The 18,410-nt window shown below is 40.5% G+C and overlaps 1 protein-coding gene across 8 annotated transcripts in view; it reads left to right on the top strand.

Annotated features, from left to right (window-relative positions):
* Dock3 (dedicator of cytokinesis 3) overlaps window positions 1-18,410 on the top strand; it is a 309,043-nt gene that overhangs the window by 215,656 nt on the left and 74,977 nt on the right. For 6 of the 8 annotated variants that reach the window (XR_003485121.2, XM_027414434.2, XM_027414433.2 and 3 more), the window contains 4 exons: window positions 2,270-2,462; window positions 7,479-7,606; window positions 10,037-10,183; window positions 12,463-12,561. Coding sequence is in view for 7 of the 8 variants with exons in the window: in XM_027414434.2 (XP_027270235.1) it covers window positions 2,270-2,462; window positions 7,479-7,606; window positions 10,037-10,183; window positions 12,463-12,561 (567 nt within the window). In the remaining variant the exon portion in view is untranslated. The remainder of the gene's footprint in view (window positions 1-2,269; window positions 2,463-7,478; window positions 7,607-10,036; window positions 10,184-12,462; window positions 12,562-18,410) is intronic. The other 2 variants (XM_027414435.2, XM_027414437.2) reach the window with 2 other exon arrangements.

Below are 18,410 nucleotides of genomic sequence, written 5' to 3'. Positions count from 1 at the left end.
ATTCTGGTGCATAAGTATAGGAAATTTCACCATTTAAGGGAAGAAACCAGCTACAGTGTTATTACTGAGTATGACATACTTAACCCCTCCCTCAATTTGGTCTTTTGTATCTGAATTGCTTATATGCTTGTATACTGGTCTTAACTGCTGTAAAACAATTTTCCTGATATTTCATGGAGTTATTAACCTGAAGACAGAATTCATATGAATCTCACACTTCAGTCTGACCTTAACATAAAGGACAGTAATGTAGGCTTTCCCATGGCATACATTTTCAGTCACTCTATACAATTATCTACTGCCTAATCATTTAAGAAAAACATCCTCCCCCAACCCCAGCTCACTTCTTGAAAGTGAGCTGTCACCTCTATTCTTAAGGTGCCACTTCTATTTTCTTTTGTAAATCTTGTTTGGATTAGTGGTATAAGAAGACTAACAAGTACAAAAAGTTTCCTTCATGTAGCTTTCAGTAAATACAGGTAGGAAATAAGAGCCAACTCATCTTTGCTTCTTTTCTTTCTGCTGTGGTAAAATATTGTCACAAAAGCAACCTAAGGAAGAAGGCATTTGCTTGTTCTGATTTACAGTTCAACATACAGCTTATCATAGTGGAAGCCAAGGCAGCAGGAGCTTGAAACAGCTCATCATTACTCCCCAGTCAGGAAGCAAGGAGCAATGAATGCATGTTGCTGCCCAGGATCCCCTGCCTGGGGAGTAGTCCTGCCTATGGTAAAGATGGGGTTTCCCACATCAGTTAACATAATTGAGATAATCTCTCAAAGGCATGCCCAGGGACCTGTCTCCCAAGTGATCCTAGACTTTGACAAATTGACAGTTAACATAGTACATAGCATTTATGAAGACCTGTTGTGTTCTAGGCACTCTGCTGAAAACGAATCACCTAATTTTTCCATATGCCAAAAACAGCATCATCCCCATTTTATAGATGAGAAAATCAGGGGTTAGGCCATTTCATCAAACATGTAGCAGGCAATGCTAAAGCTGAGAATTTATTTATTTATTTATATTGAGTCTCGTGTTATCCAGGCTGGTCTTAAACTTGAAACCTCCTGCCTCAACTTTCTGAATAGCTAAAATTACAGACATGAAACACCACACCTGGCTTAAAGCTGGAATTTGAACTCATATGTGTCTAGTTTAAAATCTATTATTTTTCTCCTATAGTGTTCTGCCTCTCAAAAATTATGGATCAGTATTATCAGATTGGGGCAACAAAATGGCCCAGCAGGTAAAGGCTCATGCTGCCAACCCTGATGACCTGGCTTTGATCTCCAGGTCCCAGGTGGTGAAATGAGACAACCAACTCCCTGAGTTGTTCTGTCCTCCACATGAACATGTGCTCCCCAACTAAAGAAATAAAGTAATGTGATTTAAATGAATGAATAAATAAACCCAATGCCATCATGCTTCCCCCACCTCATTAAAATGAATTCTTACATCGTTCTCAAGAGACCACATATTGCTTCCAGAGTTCAGAGCTTTGACGCCCACGTGCACTTGTGTCTCCTCTCCCTCTATGTCCCCTACTCTCTCCCTCCCTACACCCCTGCTTGTTTGGGCCATCCGAGTCACTGAATTCTAAGTCAGCATTATAAGTAGTCCTCAAGAGTTTATAACTGAATGAATCCATATGTTTCCCACACTTTTGAATTTATGTTTGATACTACCAGAGATCACATGTGAGAAAATAATTTATGTATCTTTAGATTACACACATGATTATAGACAAACATCACTATCCCTGGGAAATGATCTAGTTCTTAAAGCTGGGTTACTGCTATTAATGGAATCCAGCTGGTACTGCTGGAAGACACTCAGCTATTGATTGCTTTTCCCTTTCTTAGAGGTTTCTGGCTTGTGTTGAAAACTAAAACTGAAAAGTCAAAAGCTTAATCATAAAGACTGAAAGTTTAAATCTATTTTATGAGGAAAAAATAGCTATTTGTCTTAAGCTACATTGTGCAAAGTTCTCTTTATACTTCCTTCTCTTGTCTGCAAATGTTTGGCAAGTTATGAAAGCTTCAAATAGCCTGAGTCTTAGTAAAAATCCCTGGCTTCATTTTTGTATGTCCTTTCCCTATGCTCCAAGAGTGTTATAGGGCTGAGTAGAGTCAAGGGCCAGGAAAGAACCCTCGAAAGGAGGGGTGCTCTAGTGCCCTCTGAAACTCATTCAACATCATACCTTTGAACATATAAAATAAATGGAAGCCTGATTTTGAGCTAACCACAGTTTCACTTGCTCCCACAGGCTGCACTACTGAATTCTTTCCCCACCATCTTTGATGAGCTGCTGCAAATGTTTACTGTGCAAGAGGTAGCCGAGTTTGTGAGAGGTACGCTGGGGAGCATGCCGAGCACTGTGCACATCGGGCAGTCAATGGACGTGGTGAAGCTGCAGTCCATCGCCAGGACAGTGGATAGTCGCCTGTTTTCTTTCTCAGGTAAATCAAGTTGAGAGTCAGATTTTATTTCTTCCCTTCCAGGATGGTAGCCAAATTTAAACTAATCAAAGTATCAGTTTAACAACCATGATGTAAGAAACCAGTGAGCCTTAAAGTGTAGAGATTTTAGTAACCTATGTGAGAAATTCAGCTAAGACCTAGACCTACTGCCTCTTTCACAGTTTACTCTTAGGAACCCATGCCTTAGGGCATGCTCAAAGGAGTTGTGTTAGTCTGTTCATGTTGTGACAGTAAAATTTCATAAACTAGGTGGCTTACAGACAATAGTGTTGGCCATAAGTTTGAGACCAGCCTGAGCTACATAGGAAGACTTCGTGTGTGTGTGTGTGTGTGTGTGTGTGTGTGTGTGTGTGTGTGTGTGTGTGTGTGTGTGTGTGTGTGTGTTATCCATATATATGAAGATATATATAAAGCTGGACATGAGGACACATGCCTGTACTCAGCACATGAAAAGTAAAGGTCACCAGGTGGTGGTGGCGCATGCCTTTAATCCCAGCACTTGGGAGGCAGAGGCAGGTAGATCTCTGTAAGTTCAAGGCCAGCCTGGTCTACAGCGTAAATTCCAGGACAGCTTCCAAAGCTACACAGAGAAACCCTGTCTTGAGAAAAAAGAGAAAGAAAGAAAGAAAGAAAGAAAGAAAGAAAGAAAGAAAGAAAGAAAGAAAGGACAAGAAAAGAAAAGGTCATGGGTGAGCCAGCCCTGAAGTTGTGAGCATCGGAGAGCTGGCCCGTTACCTATCTGTTGTGTGACAGTTTGGGCAGAAGAAAGATGTCCCCCACCCCCTGCCCCACCCATCAACACCTGAGGCATGTGGAAGAGCTGTCCCTGCCCCTCATCAGCTGCAGCACGAAGGAGAGTGGCCCCTATGCACCACACCTGGACAGCACAGTAGAGCTGGCCCTGAAGGTGTAGCTGTGGGAGAGCTGACCCTGAGGACATGAAAGCAAGGGACTAGCCCTGCCCCTTGCTCATCAGTGCAAGGGGAAAACTTGCCAGAGGATTTCAGGAGAGCTCACTCTGGTGTTGAGGACAAGGGAAAGCTGGCAGGCTGACCAACCCTGGGTTATGAGTTGGCCCACCCCAACATCCACCTCATCTGTGATCTGCTGGAGCATGTGAAGAGACTGGTCCTGCAGACCCAAAGCTGCAGGATCTTCATAACACAAAGCAACAACGGGATAGCCAATAGGAGTTCCAGTGAGAGCCCAGCATCAATAGTATAGCAGAAGCCATAGGCCTCAACCAGACCAATGACTCTTTGCAGTGAACACTTGCAGGTAAAGATACACTGATAAAAGGGCTTACTGTGTCACACACACTACAGCTTCCAAGATGAGATTGATCTTCCCTTCTCTTTTTTTTTTTTTTTTCTTCTTTTTTTTTTAAATCTCTTAAATGTTATTTTACTTAGGAGGGGGAGATTGCAAGGGCAGAGGGTGGCTACAAAGGGACAGGGAAATGAATGGAGTGGAGATGCATGACACAAAGAATAAATAATAAATAAATAAATAAAAAGTAGAAAGTTAAAGAATAAAGAAAAAGAAGAGTAAAGGTCATCCTTGGCTCCATAAAAGTTTGAAGTCTGCCTGGGCTAAATGGAACTCTGTTTTTAAAAACAAACAAAAAAAAAAAAGCAAAAGGCACAAATATTTAACTTACATAGTTCTAAAGATTAGAAAGCCCAGGATCAAGACACCAATAGACTTGATGTCTAGTTATACCTACTTCCTGTTTCGTAGGCATCTCTCTGCTCTGTTGGTATCACCTTGCAGGAGAAACAAGAAAGCTTTCTGAATGTCTTTTAAAGGAACACTAGTCTCAGCCAGGAGTGGTGGCACACACTTACAATCCCAGTACATGGGTGACAGAGACAGGCATATCCCTATGAGTTCAAAGCCACCCTGAACTACATATCAAGCTCCAGGCCAGGCAGGTCTGTATGAGACCCTGTCTCAAAGGGGAGATGAGGCACTAATTTCATTCGTGAGGATAAGGCCCTCATGACCTTATCACTAGAAAGTATCCCACTTTAAATACTGTCACACTGGAGATTAGGTTTTGATATATAAATTTGATAGGGACAGAAATACTCAATGTGTAGTAGGAGGCCCTTTGTCTCCAGGCCACAGGTACAGCTATAGCCTGGCTGTGGGATCCTGTCACAACAGCAGTCAGATGGAAGTACACAGCAAAGGAGAGAGAACTAAAGAAAAGTGTGCAGTCCAAAAAGACAAGGACAAGCCAAGAAAGTGGATAAAGCCCTGGAAGATGACCTGGGAAACCCTGTGCTTGCTTATTTCTTTGGCTCACCAGTCAGATAGATTCTCTGTCTCTCTCTTTGTGTCTCTGTGTCTCTGTCTCTGTCTGTCTGTCTCTCTCTCTTTCTCTCTCTCTCTCTCTCTCTCTCTCTCTCTCTCTCTTTCTCTCTCTTTCTCTCAGATAAAAGTAGACAGAAAGCCTTTCATACTCCCTAGAAGGTCAGCACAGCTCACTGATAAATTAGGAGTCTAGGAAACCTTTCAGAAAGAGCCTTTGGATTTATCCTTGAAACCATATTGCTTGTGATCGGGTTCAACCTTTCAGCTGCATCAAGTATGAGCCTGATTAAATAGGATACCACTGTTCTAGAATAAACCTCCAAGCACAAGAATAAATCTGAAGCATCAGCAAAACAGCTATCTGAATTTTCATAATTAGAATTTTACGTTAATTTTCAAAGTTTGACTTCAAAGCATAGGAACAACTTATTAGTTCAGTGCTGTATACATGTGGGTACTAAGATGTTCCCATTAACTTAGCTCTGCTAGTGCAGAGCATTAATGGTGACACTGCATTGAAGAAATCAGCCATTCCTTCTCTAGTAGCTGTTGATAAACTCCTTTTTTCTGCCTCATTGAAAACTGTTATCAGTGATTTGGACACTGTCACTAAATCCACTGCTTACAACTCGTGCTTTATGTGCTGTCTAAAAAAAAATAATGCTTCCAAAAAATACAGGAAATGAAACAGCCAACTGCTCTCACTGACATCCTTTGCTTCTATTATTTTTGTATGTGTTGAGCTGCTTTACACAATCACTTAAGACAATTTTTTTTCTTAAACTCATGTAATGAAGATGGCTTGGTGGTGCACAACTTTAATCCCAGCACTCAAGAGGCAGAGCTATTGGATCACTGTGAGTTCAAGGCCAGCCTGGTCTACGGAATGAGTTCCAGGACAGCCAAGGCTGTTAACAGAGAAACCCTGTCAAGAAAAAAACAAACACACAAAAACCTCATGTGATGTTGTACTATATAATTAAATTTTATGGCAATCCACCACCAAATTTTCATTTTCTTCTAATTCAGTGTTCAAGTTATAGATGTTCTTCACCAGTGATGTCATATAAACAGTTCTTATATTCTCTGAGCATACCAATCTAGTATCTTCTTTAGCATATTCTAACAACAAATTGTTATTTCATCTGAAAGTAGCTATTGCTTTTTTTTAAAATCCTACTATGTTTGTGTTTCGATCTAAAATATACTATTAACTCTTTTTTTATGCAGACATCTTTCTAAATGTAGAAGAACTATCACTCTGTTCTTTTTGTACATATCATAAGTATCTGACAAAACAATGTCAAAATGTCTTATATGCCACATAACTTATCTTTGGCTTTTTTTTTTTTTTTTTTTTTTTATTTCTTGGGACTGGAGAGACGATTTGGTGGTTAAAAGAACTGACTGCTTTTCCAGATGATCTAGGTTCCGTTTCCAGCATCAATCATCTGTAATTCCAATCCCAGCGAATCCAGTGCCCTCTTCTGACCTCTGTGGGCAATGCATATATGTGGAATGCATAAAATAGATGTGGGATACATAAAATAAAAATGAAAGAAATAATTTCTGAAGTTCATGTAGAACTCTTAACTATGGTCAAATATAAACAATAAGTTACATTTTCCATGGCTTGTGTTATTGATAATCCAACTGAATCATTATGGAGATGTAGGACAGTATCTGCAGGGGTGCACAATCACTACCACACAAAAGTTTAGGGTGCCAGAAACATGTAGAAGATGCCTTTAACACCCCATTCTACACAGGGGAAAATCACGCCATGGAAGAAGTCAGTCTGCTTTAGAACTCGAGTCAGTGAGGGAGTTTGAATATCACCCAGCCTGTCTGTATTAGGGGTTGCAAACATGGTTTCTTCTTCATGGCATGCTATTCTGGTAACATGAAGAAGAAAGGAAAGATATTTAAATGTGCAGTAGAACTTGAGTAAGAGCTCACTAGATATCAAAGACTATGGCAGACTAAGCTTGCACTCCTGTTCCATTTGTCATTGTGAACATTACCAATAGCAGTCTTAACAAGCCAGTGACAGGAAAGAAATAGGCCAGGTGGTTTGACAAGGTGAATGCATACCAGAATACACGTGACAGACTACGTAGCCATGGCATGGAGAGGAGCAATTCCTAGTAAACCTACAAATCTAGTCATTGTAGTTCATGATAAGTGTGACATTTACATGGATTTTTCATTATAAACTATTTTCTTTTTGTTGTGATGGTTTTGGTTTCTTGAGACAGGGTTTCTCTGTAACAGCCCTGGCTGTCCTGGAACTTGCTTTGTAAACCAAGCTGTCCTGACAGAGATCCTCCTGCCTGTCTCCCGAGTGCTGAGATTAAAGGCATATACCACCACTGCCCAGCTAAAACTAACTAATTTGGAGGTTAATCATTAAAAATACATCATTTTGGAAGCAGACTTCTACTTACATCTTATATCAAATGCCATTAGTGCAGGGGTCTAAAATAATAGTGAAGAAAAAAGGTAGAGAACCATATCATAGTATGGCTTATAATTTCTAGGCACAAGATTTTTAGACTTTTAGAAGGGGTGACCTCTACTAAGACTATCCTTATCCCATCTCCCACAATGCCACTGTCTTCTAGCAATAGTTATCTGTCCTGCAGTGGACAACCTCATCTCTGTTTTCTTTCCTAGAATCCCGCCGCATCCTGCTTCCTGTGGTTCTTCATCACATCCATCTTCACCTGAGGCAGCAGAAAGAGCTGCTAATCTGCTCAGGGATTCTGGGCAGTATCTTCTCCATCGTCAAGACGAGCTCTCTGGTAGTGACCCCACTTATCTCTGCCCTGATCTTATGTTACTGCAGTCAGGAGCAGACCAACAAAGATCACCTTGTTCCTTCTCAATCAGAGATGCTTTTATTGGTGAAAAGAAAGTGCCCAAATGAATGGAAGTCTGTGTGTGCCCACAGGTTTCTCAATACAATACATTCTTGGTGTATTAATTGTTATACTACTATAAATGTACACCGTTATATAATTTTCCTTAGATCAGAAAGCCCAGTTATGTTCCATCTTCTATTTCTATCAAAAGGTATTAATTCTGGATTCTTGGGGGGATTTCTTAGGATTACAAGTACATCTAAGGAAATGTGTGGTAGAAGGAGAGAAATTAAAATAGGAGAAAAGTAAAGGCATGAGTGAGAGTAGGATTTATTTTCATACTATTTATTTTATGTACTTATGATAGAAGAAATGGGTATTATAGAAAACTGGGAGACATAGGAAAGCTATAAAGAGAATGAAGAATAAGCGTGGGTTTTATTACATACTTTTTTAAAGTTAATGCTCCTAGAATAAAATTCGAAGTACATTTAAAATGAAGGTCATGGACCAGGTAATAACGTGCAAAGCTAGACTACTTAGGTGGAGCAAAAGAGGCACCTAAAACAAAGCCATACCTCACTTGAGCAAAGGACAGAAGCCCAAAAGGGGGGTCTACTAGCCTGAATTAAAGTATCATATAATGACAGAAGCCCAACTTGTCAGAAAGTAACTGTAATGGTTATAGGGACCCTATTGTTTGCTTTTCGCTCCAGACAAGGCCTGGCAACTCTTTTCCATCAGGCCTCATAGAAGCCACACCAAGCACATAATATCTACAGTATTCCAAGGTCATATATGAGGTAGTTTACTGCTAAAGGGGGAGGGGGGTTGAAGAATTTTTTTAAAGGAAAAAAATGGAAACCAGTGAAAAACCTGAAGAATGTGGTTTGGTTGTATTTGGAGGAATAAAGAGCTGAGTATAATTAATTGACTACAACTGCTCAAATCTGTATCACAGAAAAGAGTGTTAAAATCATTTTGCTAGATGGGAAAGATGACTTTAGTTCCAGGAGCTAATTCCTCATGTGAAATGGGGCAGGATATAATTATATTTGGTGAATGAGTACATTTAAGCTCTCTGAGATCAGAGATAGTCTCTCTCTAGTTAATCTCAGTATAGTCAGGTTCTCAAACAGTGAATGGCACACAGTAAACGTTTGATGATGCTAGATGGATACAGGATGAGCATTATGATCAGTAGTAGTACAAATATTTTGAAACTCTGGGGTGATGGCTCAGTGTTTAAAGTACTTGCTTTGCCCACACAAAGGCATGGATTTGGCTCTCTAGCCCCCATGTAAAAACTGGTATGATGGTGGATATGTCTATAACCCCACCACTGTGTGGAGAGAATGAATGGAGGAACAGGAAAATGTAGGAGACTTGCTAGACAGCCATTCTGGATGAAATGGCAAACTCTGGGTTCAGTTGAAAACTTGATCTCGAGAAGAAGAAGAAGAAGAAGAAGAAGAAGGAGGAGGAGGAGGAGGAGGAGGAGGAGGAGGAGGAGGAGGAGGAGGAGGAGAAGAAAGTTATATAGCCTCCATATGTGTGCACACAGATGTGTGCACCTGCATACATGTGCACAACACATAAACCACACAGACACATAAAATAAAATTTTAAAATATATTTGGAGAAGGGACAATAGGAATCTCTTTGAGAGATATTATAGCCACCCTAACAATTTTGAAATGAATATGTAATGTCTATGAAAGGATGATACAAACTCTTCTAAAATTCTAATAACTGGGAAGTAGCCTATAATGAGAAGCCATGTTCTATTTTTATAAAGCTGTCAGAGAAAGATGGATTGAGAATAGAGTCTTTCAGATGAGCTGGGAGCAGCAACAGACTGAGAAGCTAGAAATGGCCACAGAAGAGGTTTTCAAAAATTGAGAGCAGTGATTAAAAACAAAAAAGGAAGAAAAGAAAGGACTTCATAAAAAAGATGCCTGCACCAGTGAAAAAGTTCCTGCCACACTCTGGGGTGCAACTTTATAATTCTCAGTGTCAGTAGAGGCATTCTTTCTTTATGCTAGGGAAATCAAAGAAAACTTTTAATTCAGGGTATTCATCTCTGTCCTGTATGTCAAAATTAATGTGTCTGCCTGAGATTGAAATTTCTGGGTGGCATTAGGAAAGGCAAGGCCTCAGCCACCATGCCTAGACAGCAGAGGCAGGCATGCCTCACCTCCTCCCAAAACCATTGTCCCGGGTTCCTTGCACACTTGATAATTGGTGAGTCTGAGAAATGAGTATTGGAGATCTAGACAAAAGCTCACTCCTGGTGCAGCTTAGTGAGCGCTGCAGGTGAGCATGTGCATGGCCTAATGCTAATGTGTCCTCTGTCCCTGCTCACCCCAGGAGGCAGATGTCATGGAGGAGGTAGAGATGATGGTGGAAAGCCTCCTGGATGTGCTCTTACAGACTCTCCTCACCATCATGAGTAAATCACATGCTCAGGAGGCGGTAAGAGGGCAGCGGTGCCCGCAGTGCACAGCCGAGATCACTGTTAGTAACTAACACTGAGGTGTTCTTGCTTTCTTTTCTAACCTGGGGCTCCTCACGCCACTCCTGTCTCACCACCCCACCATTTTCATCTCAGTCCCCTCGCTGCATGTTGTCAGCATGCCACCCTCTTCTGCCCTTAGTCTTTCCCTCTGAAAGCTCTAGTTTCATATTCCCAGGAGCCTAGTTAAAGGAAGATTCAAGGAGTGCTTCTTGTATGGTTTCCCTACCATAGTTTCAGTTGGTCTTTGCCTTTAAGCCGAGTCACTTTATATAAATGTTGATTGAAGCAATGATACAATAAAGCTGTAGGAAAATGCTGAAGATAAAAGACAGGCAGGCCATCCCCTGTAGGAAACCTCACTTACAGCTCTCCTAAATGATAGATAGGGCAGAATAATTTTCTTGGGTCTACAGATTAGTTGGGTTAGTCCATAATATCTGTATCTAAATTTATAACATCAAGAAAAATATAATGTAGTAGAATATCAGAGGTGTTGCTAAGTAATGATTTTTTATGACATAATTAGGAAAGAAACAAAGTAGGAAAGCATCTCAGGTGGGATAGAGACAGAACTCTTGGCACCCAATCCCACTTGAATATTCCAGAATGAATTTTCCAGCCCTTCTGTGACAACATGATAAACCATTTGTATGAACTCTTTCAGTTGGAAGATAAGAGATTATAGAACTCTGTTTGAAAAAAATCATCTATGGGAACAAGCCAAGATCTAGCATGCCAGGGTGAGCATGTGTTCTGGACCATTTGGCCCTGAAAAAGTGTCTCCTTCATTAGGAGCTCCTGTAGAAAAACATAAGACTTAGTAATTTTTTTTTACCATAGGCATTGTTTATTGCACAGGTCTGTGGTATTCCTCAATGTGGCAGGCTAGGAATAGAAATAATCAGGAACTCACTTGTGTTGAAAGAAGTAGGATGTCAGGATTGAAAATCAGACAGTCCATCTGTTCTAAAATGGATCCCCAAGTAAACTTCAACAAATTAGATGCCAAAGATTTCAGATGAAGAACTTTTAATTTGTCATCACTATGTCCGTAATTCAAGTAGAGATGAAGCTTATGTAAGACTTAGGGGCTGATAAGATAGCTGTATTAAGCAGTTCTTTTAAACTAGACTGTCTTGAAGAGAAATCTGGAACTTCAGCTTAGAACAGTAGTGCCCTTAACAAGCAGTAAAAGAATCACAGCATGTAAAAGCCTGTAAGAAAAATTTAGTGAGTTTTTGTTTGAAAACACCTGTTGGGGGCACTCTCATTGTAGGTAAAATAGCCATGTACCCTGACATGTCCTGGTAGCCCAGCCTTCTAACCAACACTTACACAACCCTTGATAGGGGGTCTTACCCTGCTTTAAGCATTTGACAAATGTTACTAATGAAGCCATCTACTTTTGTAGATTATGATTGTAACTATTATTTGTTGGATACCTTTTATATATGAGACTTTGTGCTTCAATGCTACTCCCCACATACAAACTCATCTGACCTTTACAGAAAATTAATTATGACTTCTTATGCCCATTTCTAGATAAAACTGAAATTCATATATGTATGTAGATTTTGTGTAGTTTCAAGGCTCTAGAAAGGATTTGATAAGCTTAAAGGCTACTGGCAAGTTCCCATGAATTTAAAAACACTTGAAGTAAGACACTTTTTCTTTACTGAGGAGACAGTCCTTTAAGAATCATGTCAGTAATTGTCATGGCATGGTCTTTGGAACCCTTAAGCATTGTTTTTTGGGGGATTGTTTTTTTGGGGGCGGGGGTTAATGTATACTAGTTGGCTTAAAAGACTCAACATTATTCTTAAATATGCCTTGGAAGTTCATAGCTTGTTCCCTCCCAAAGATCAATTTTGATTCTTTTGTCTTTCTTTTGATCACCTATGTCCCATTTTCCTAGTTAGCTGTCCTTCCCCAGAATGTCCTTATTGAAGGGCTGCCTACTCTCTCCTAGCAGATGATCTAAACTTTGTCCAGAGAAGGAGAGGCTCCCATTCCAAGCAGCCTCTACAGCTTTGGTATTGTACTCTGATGATAAAAGACTATTTAACCAAAACTTTGCAGCAGCTTTATTAAAACCCCAAAGCACTCCTAGAAAAAAGTTCATTTTCAGGAACACAGTTGTCATCTTTCTCCATGAACATTTGGGGCCATCTCAAACCCTCCCTTTTCTTCTTACCCTCTGTGATTTGGAGAACAAAGCCCCTGTGACTGGCTGTGCTAAGTGGTTTTGGTTTTGGTTTTGTTTTGGATTGTTTCCCAGGGTGAATATGTGTCCTGCCTCCTCTCATTGCTCCGTCAGATGTGTGACACCCACTACCAACACCTTTTAGACAACTTCCAGAGCAAAGATGAACTCAAGGTAGGCAACAGAGCACTGGCTTTTTACCCAGGAAAGGAAGCAAGCATCTACAACTGCCAGTAGGCTTCTCCTTGTCGGGGGTTGTTTTCAAATGCCCATTACTGCCTAGGACATAGGATTCAGCAGCCCCAGTTGAAACCTGAATACATGACCTCCAGAAGCTCAATCTGACAGTGCCCTCTACATGCCCTGAACCTCAGGTTGATGCTTGAAAGTTTTTATCTAGCTGATAGCAACCTTGTGAACATGTGTCTCTATTAGACACTTAAAACATACTGGGTCAGAAAGCCGGGACGATCCCTTTATTACATTTTATTCTGTGCAAACAGGCTTAACTGTTAATACTAATGATGATGCTGACAGCATTTCTTTATTTTAATGTAGTTCTGGAAAATACCTGTAAAGAATCAGGGTATACCCTTCCTTCTTTGAGCTGCCAGACTTTGAATTTGAAGTACTGAAGGGCAGATGGTACAAAGGCATGAGTCTGGAGTCCAGACAGCAGGAGAGCATTGCCCTTGCTGAGCAGAGAGCATCAGCTGCTCACAGACTGTCGGCGTTTGTGTCTGCATCAGAGCATGCTACTTCCTCCCTGGCCTAAGGACTATTGCAGACTTTAGGTCTATGCTCTTCTTTTATTCAGAACAAAGTCACTTGTGGTTTATAGCAATGCATCCCACTATTTTTCCACTTACACTATTTTTTATTAACTCTTTTACATCGGTTAATATCAGTTATCACCTTTTGGTGTCTGATTCTGCCGCCTCTCCACAGATAGATCTCTGCAGTTTGGTATCTCATATAACCTGTAAAGTGAATCAAAAGACAGCCAGAACCCAAATACAGGTCAAGCAATGCTCAAGCTGAGGTGTAGAGATAGGAAGTACAGACTTGCCTATTCTAGATTGTTTGCATCCAGTGTGTGATACTGAGTCTCAACAGACTAACATCATTCGCTTTTAATTGTTCATTTTTATTACAGGAACAAACGTATATGGTTATAAGAACTAACACTGTCCACAAAGTTTATAATATATTACTAAGCAATGGTTCCTTGGTTTAGCTTGGTAAATACCCAGTCCCTCCCTACACCTTATCTTTAATTTGCTGTTCTTGGGGGGGGGGGGGGCTTCCTCTGAACATGTTGATATTGTTAGTTACCTATTTTCTTCTTCCCAAGGGAGATGAACAGATTTCTCTTCAATTACTCCTTTCTCACATGCCCACCTTTGCTGCTATTCTTCCAAAGTAGACTTTATATATTTTTATTTAAATTGGTTGGTTTTGTTTAAATTGGTGGTGAGCCAAGAGCTGCACTAGGATTCCATTTTCTTTCTTGTGCATGTTGCATGTCCAGAAATTGATTGCCTCATTTCTAATGTGTTTATATTTTATTTTGATTTTACATCTGGCTTCTGTAATCTTGCTGTCACTTAGTATACCTCTCCTCTCAGCCTGACTCATTTTTTTTTTTCCTAAATGACATCCTTATCTTTATTTGCTTGTTTCAGTCTGGCTTATTTTGTTTTGTAGTGCTAGGATTGAACCTCAGGCCTTGGTGTGCCCTTACCAATGAGCTATATCCTGGCCCTGTTTTTTTCAGGGAATGGGATCTTGCTGTGTGGCTCAGGCTGGCCTTGAACTCACTATATATTCCAGGCTAGTCTCAAACTATCAATCTTCCTATAAAGCTGAGATTACAGGAATTCTGCCACCATGCCTAGCCCATTCTTTTGTACTAAAGACTTTTCTTCCTATATAATAGAGAAGACTCCTCAATGTCAGTGTGTATCTAAAAGTAAAGTCTGTTGCTGCCATTTTGAAATCTTAGTTGTGAACAGAGCTTGTCTTAGTTGTGAACAAGTAGATTTGTTCTCTTGGACCTGAAAAAAACTAATTTGTGCCTCAAATAATAAAATAAACGTTGAAAAAAGAAATATTTATGAAAGTTGGAATGGGAGGAAAGGTGAGGTAATAGGGTGGTGGATCTGTATCTTTAAAATGTCATAATGAAACCCATTATTTTGTATGGGAACTAAAAATTATATGGAAAAATAGAATCCATGAGTATTCCAGTTTAACATACAAACTTTCTTTCTTTGCTTGTTTTCATTTTGGCATCTCAGATTTCAGCTTTTACTATATTGAAAACAAATACTGCCGGGCGTTGATGGCGCACGCCTTTAATCCCAGCACTCGGGAGGCAGAGGCAGGTGGATCTCTGTGAGTTCGAGGCCAGCCTGGTCTTCAGAGAGAGTGCCAGGATAGGCTCCAAAGCTAAACAGAGAAACCCTGTCTCAAAACAAAACAAAAAACAAATACTAAGTGATCACCCAACTCCAGAAAACATTTCTCAGGTGTTGGGAGCCAGGAAAATTCCAGTAGGAAATATTTTGAGGTCCAAACCTCCAGTTTCAGTAACTGGGAGCTCCAGTCTGCATTGAATTGCAGATGCTAGCTGATTTGCTGTTGAATGCATGGCCTCAGTGGGGAATGTCTCCTAGTTTGCATCTCTACAGAACTAATCTGGCTGAGGGGCTGACTGGAGAAAGAGAAATGGCCTCGTGGCCAGGGAAGCAGGGTTAGTTAGGAAACAGCCAGGAAGATGCTGAATAAACAAGAGACTCCAGTTTTGCAGCATGGAACTGAGAGCTCTTTAAAGATTATAAGATGCCTGTGTCTGGTCTTTATCGGCATTGGCTTGCTAGGAGTTTCCAAGTCCACACTCCCCCACTCAGGCCGAACCTCATGGCTACTGTGGCTTGGGGCTGAGACATGCTGGGCCATGACATCAGGAATGGGCTACTTACCTAATGACATGCGTGAGATAGCAGAGGGGGTCCAGAAAGACTTGAAATTAATTTTCCTATGGGGGGGGTTAAGACAAGTTTTCCAATTTTTGTCCTTCACACCCCAGTCCCACAGAAGTCTCCGGTGGCACCTCCAGTTTTCTTTCCTATTGTCCTCTCATTGCTGCCTAGTGCCATCACCTCCAAAAGCCCCATTTTTGCAGGGAATAGGATTTCGCAGGTCTGTTAAGTCAGTTACCACTCTCTTTTCTTTTAAATTTTTTTATTTTTAAATTATGTGTCAGGTTTGGGGAGTGCTTGCGAATATGTACAGGTGTCCTCAGAGACTAGAGATGAGATCCCTGGAGCTGGCATTGAAGGTGGCCGTGAGCTGTCCTACATGGATGCTGGGAACAGAATTGAATCCTGTGGAAGAGTAGTAAGTGCTCTTAACCACAGAGCCATCTCTCCAACCCCGATTTCTTCCTTTTAAAGTTTTCTGTTTGTTGCGTTCATTTGATTACTATATTTTCTCTGTTTCTGTAAATCCCTGTATTTCACTTTCTTGACTGTCATTTGTTGAAGGGACCAGCTTCCCTTTTGGCAGCCATAACGGCGGAACACGTGCTTCTATGACCTTGTCCTAGACACTAGAAAGTCAGATGCCTGCCTCGTGACAAGGAACCAATCAGAAGTTAGCTGGTGGTGCTATGCTTTACGACCCTGGGTGTGCTTTACGGACAAGCGCACAGCAATGACGAACAAAGTATAGCAACCACCCTTGAAGGGCCTATGGGCCATAACAACCAGTTGACCAATCAACACAGGGCAAGCCCTCCAAGCCTGGAGGCACACCAATCGTGAGCCTGTGCATAACCCTAGACACTCCCCTTACACTGTCCTATAAGATCTCTCGGGAGACCCTAGGAGCCGTCTTTTCTAGCCATCTGCAATGGTGGGTGGGTGAAAGACCCTAGCTAACATGGGGTTAGCTCGTTATATTACAATAAAGCCTCGTGCAGTTTGCAGCAAGCTCTCGAATCCGCCTGGTGATTGGGGTGACTGAGAACGTGGCCTGGGACCCCGGATACTTGAGTTTTCCAGGGGTCTAACATTGTAAAGATTTGAAGAGATGTATGAGTAAGGGAACATGTTCATTCTGCCACATTAAATATGGAATCTGTTCATGTGCTCTTTATAACAGCATTATTTAGATATCATTTATATACTTTTTGTCTTTGTGTGTGTAAGAGATGTGTGTACATGTGTATATCCATGTGGGGAGGAAGCATGCATGTATCATGGCATGCCTGTGGAACATAGGACAACTTCAGTGTCAGTCCTTGCCTTGAAACATTGTTTCTTGATGTGTGCCACCACGCCCAACTTTTTGATTAGCCCTTTTCAGTTTGGTACCTCATGTGAACACCATTGAGACAGCCAACACTTTTGCTTTGACAATGTCTAGGGAAGATAACATAAAGATACTGGTGCAGATAAATGGTTGTAGCAGGCTTTCTTGAACCATCCTGCTTTCATGTTTCCTCTGTGTCTGGCTGCCCCTCACCCCCCTTCTCTCTGCCTGCCCGCCCCACCTGTCCCTCCTCTGTCTAGCTGTTGACCTGTCAGCTTTTTATTAGACCAATCAGGTGCCTTAGGCAAACAAGGTAAAACAGCAACACATCTTTACATAGTTAAACAAATATTCTCTTCCACAACAAATGGTAGCTTGTCCTGAGTGTCAAATACAAGGGTTCATGTTAAATATTACATTAATTTTATTTTAGGAAGAGTGGTAAAATAAAATTGAAGTAGGAAAAAATAATTCTGGCTGAGAAGATGGTTCAGGCACAATGCTTGTTGTACAGTATGAGGACCTGAATTTGGATTCCCAGCACCCACATAAAACGCTGGATATAGGTGTGTGCCAGTAGTCCAGGTGCTAAGAAGGTGGAAACAGAAGGATCCCCGGAGCTCACTACCCAGCCATTCTCACTGAATCAGTCAAAGACCCTGTCTTAAAAAATAGAAGGCTGGGTGTGCGCATATATATATATATAATATATATATATGTATATATATATATATATATATAATATATATCACATAAGTAAAACTAAATAAAAACACACATGTATTATATCAAGATGAATAAAATAATTAGGAAAAGAAATCAAAACTCAAATAGCTGGAAAAATAATCCATGTCTTTATGGATTAGAAAATTTTATGCTGTTAAAATGGGAATACTTTCTAAATTGACCTTCAGTTTTGCTGCAAAACCTATCAAAATTCCACCTCCATTTTTGCAGTGACTTAAGGAGTTTTTATTGAATTGAAAGGGACATTGCTGAAAAAGTACAATATTGGAAGGTTAAAGCTTACCCACTTTAGAACTTAACTACAAAGTAACAGGTAATCATGATTGACACTGGCAAACTAAGGCATGATGACTCAGACCTTTTATCTGAGCACTTGAGGCAGAGGCAGGCAGATCTCTGAGTTCAAGGGTGAGCTAGTCAGGGCCACACAGTAAGACCCTGTCTTTAAAAGAAAAGTGCAAAAAGTAGACACATAATTCAATAAAACTGAGCTGAAGAGTTCAGGAATAAATCTATGTATTACACTATTAATTTCCAGTGGTGAAGCCAAGACAGTTTAATGAAGAAAGAGAAGTCCTCAACAAACAATCCTAAAATGTTTCGATAACTGCACACAGAATAAGAAAACTGCTCCTTTATATACCACTCAGTGTTTCTCTCTTTTCTGCTTTCGGTGTGTTTTCTTTGTTCTATATATTTCATAGTTAATTATGATAGAACAAGGGAGCATTCTTTTCTGGTCTTGTCTGTTCGTTATTTTAAATGTCTTTCCTGTATCTAGACTAGCATTTCTTTCACTAAAATCTGCAAATTTTTCTGCTGTTATGTTGAAAATGTTTACTATGCCCTCAGTATGAAATTCTTTACCTTTTCTATGTCTATGATCTTGGATTTGTTTCTCTTCAGACTATCCCACATATCTTGGAAAAAGTTAAACATATATGTAATGTGGCAACTCT

This window comes from Cricetulus griseus, chromosome 4 (genome assembly GCF_003668045.3).
Source record: "Cricetulus griseus strain 17A/GY chromosome 4, alternate assembly CriGri-PICRH-1.0, whole genome shotgun sequence".
Lineage (NCBI taxonomy): Eukaryota > Metazoa > Chordata > Mammalia > Rodentia > Cricetidae > Cricetulus > Cricetulus griseus.
Note: the sequence above shows the minus strand (reverse complement) of the source record. Positions and strands in the feature narration are given on the sequence as shown.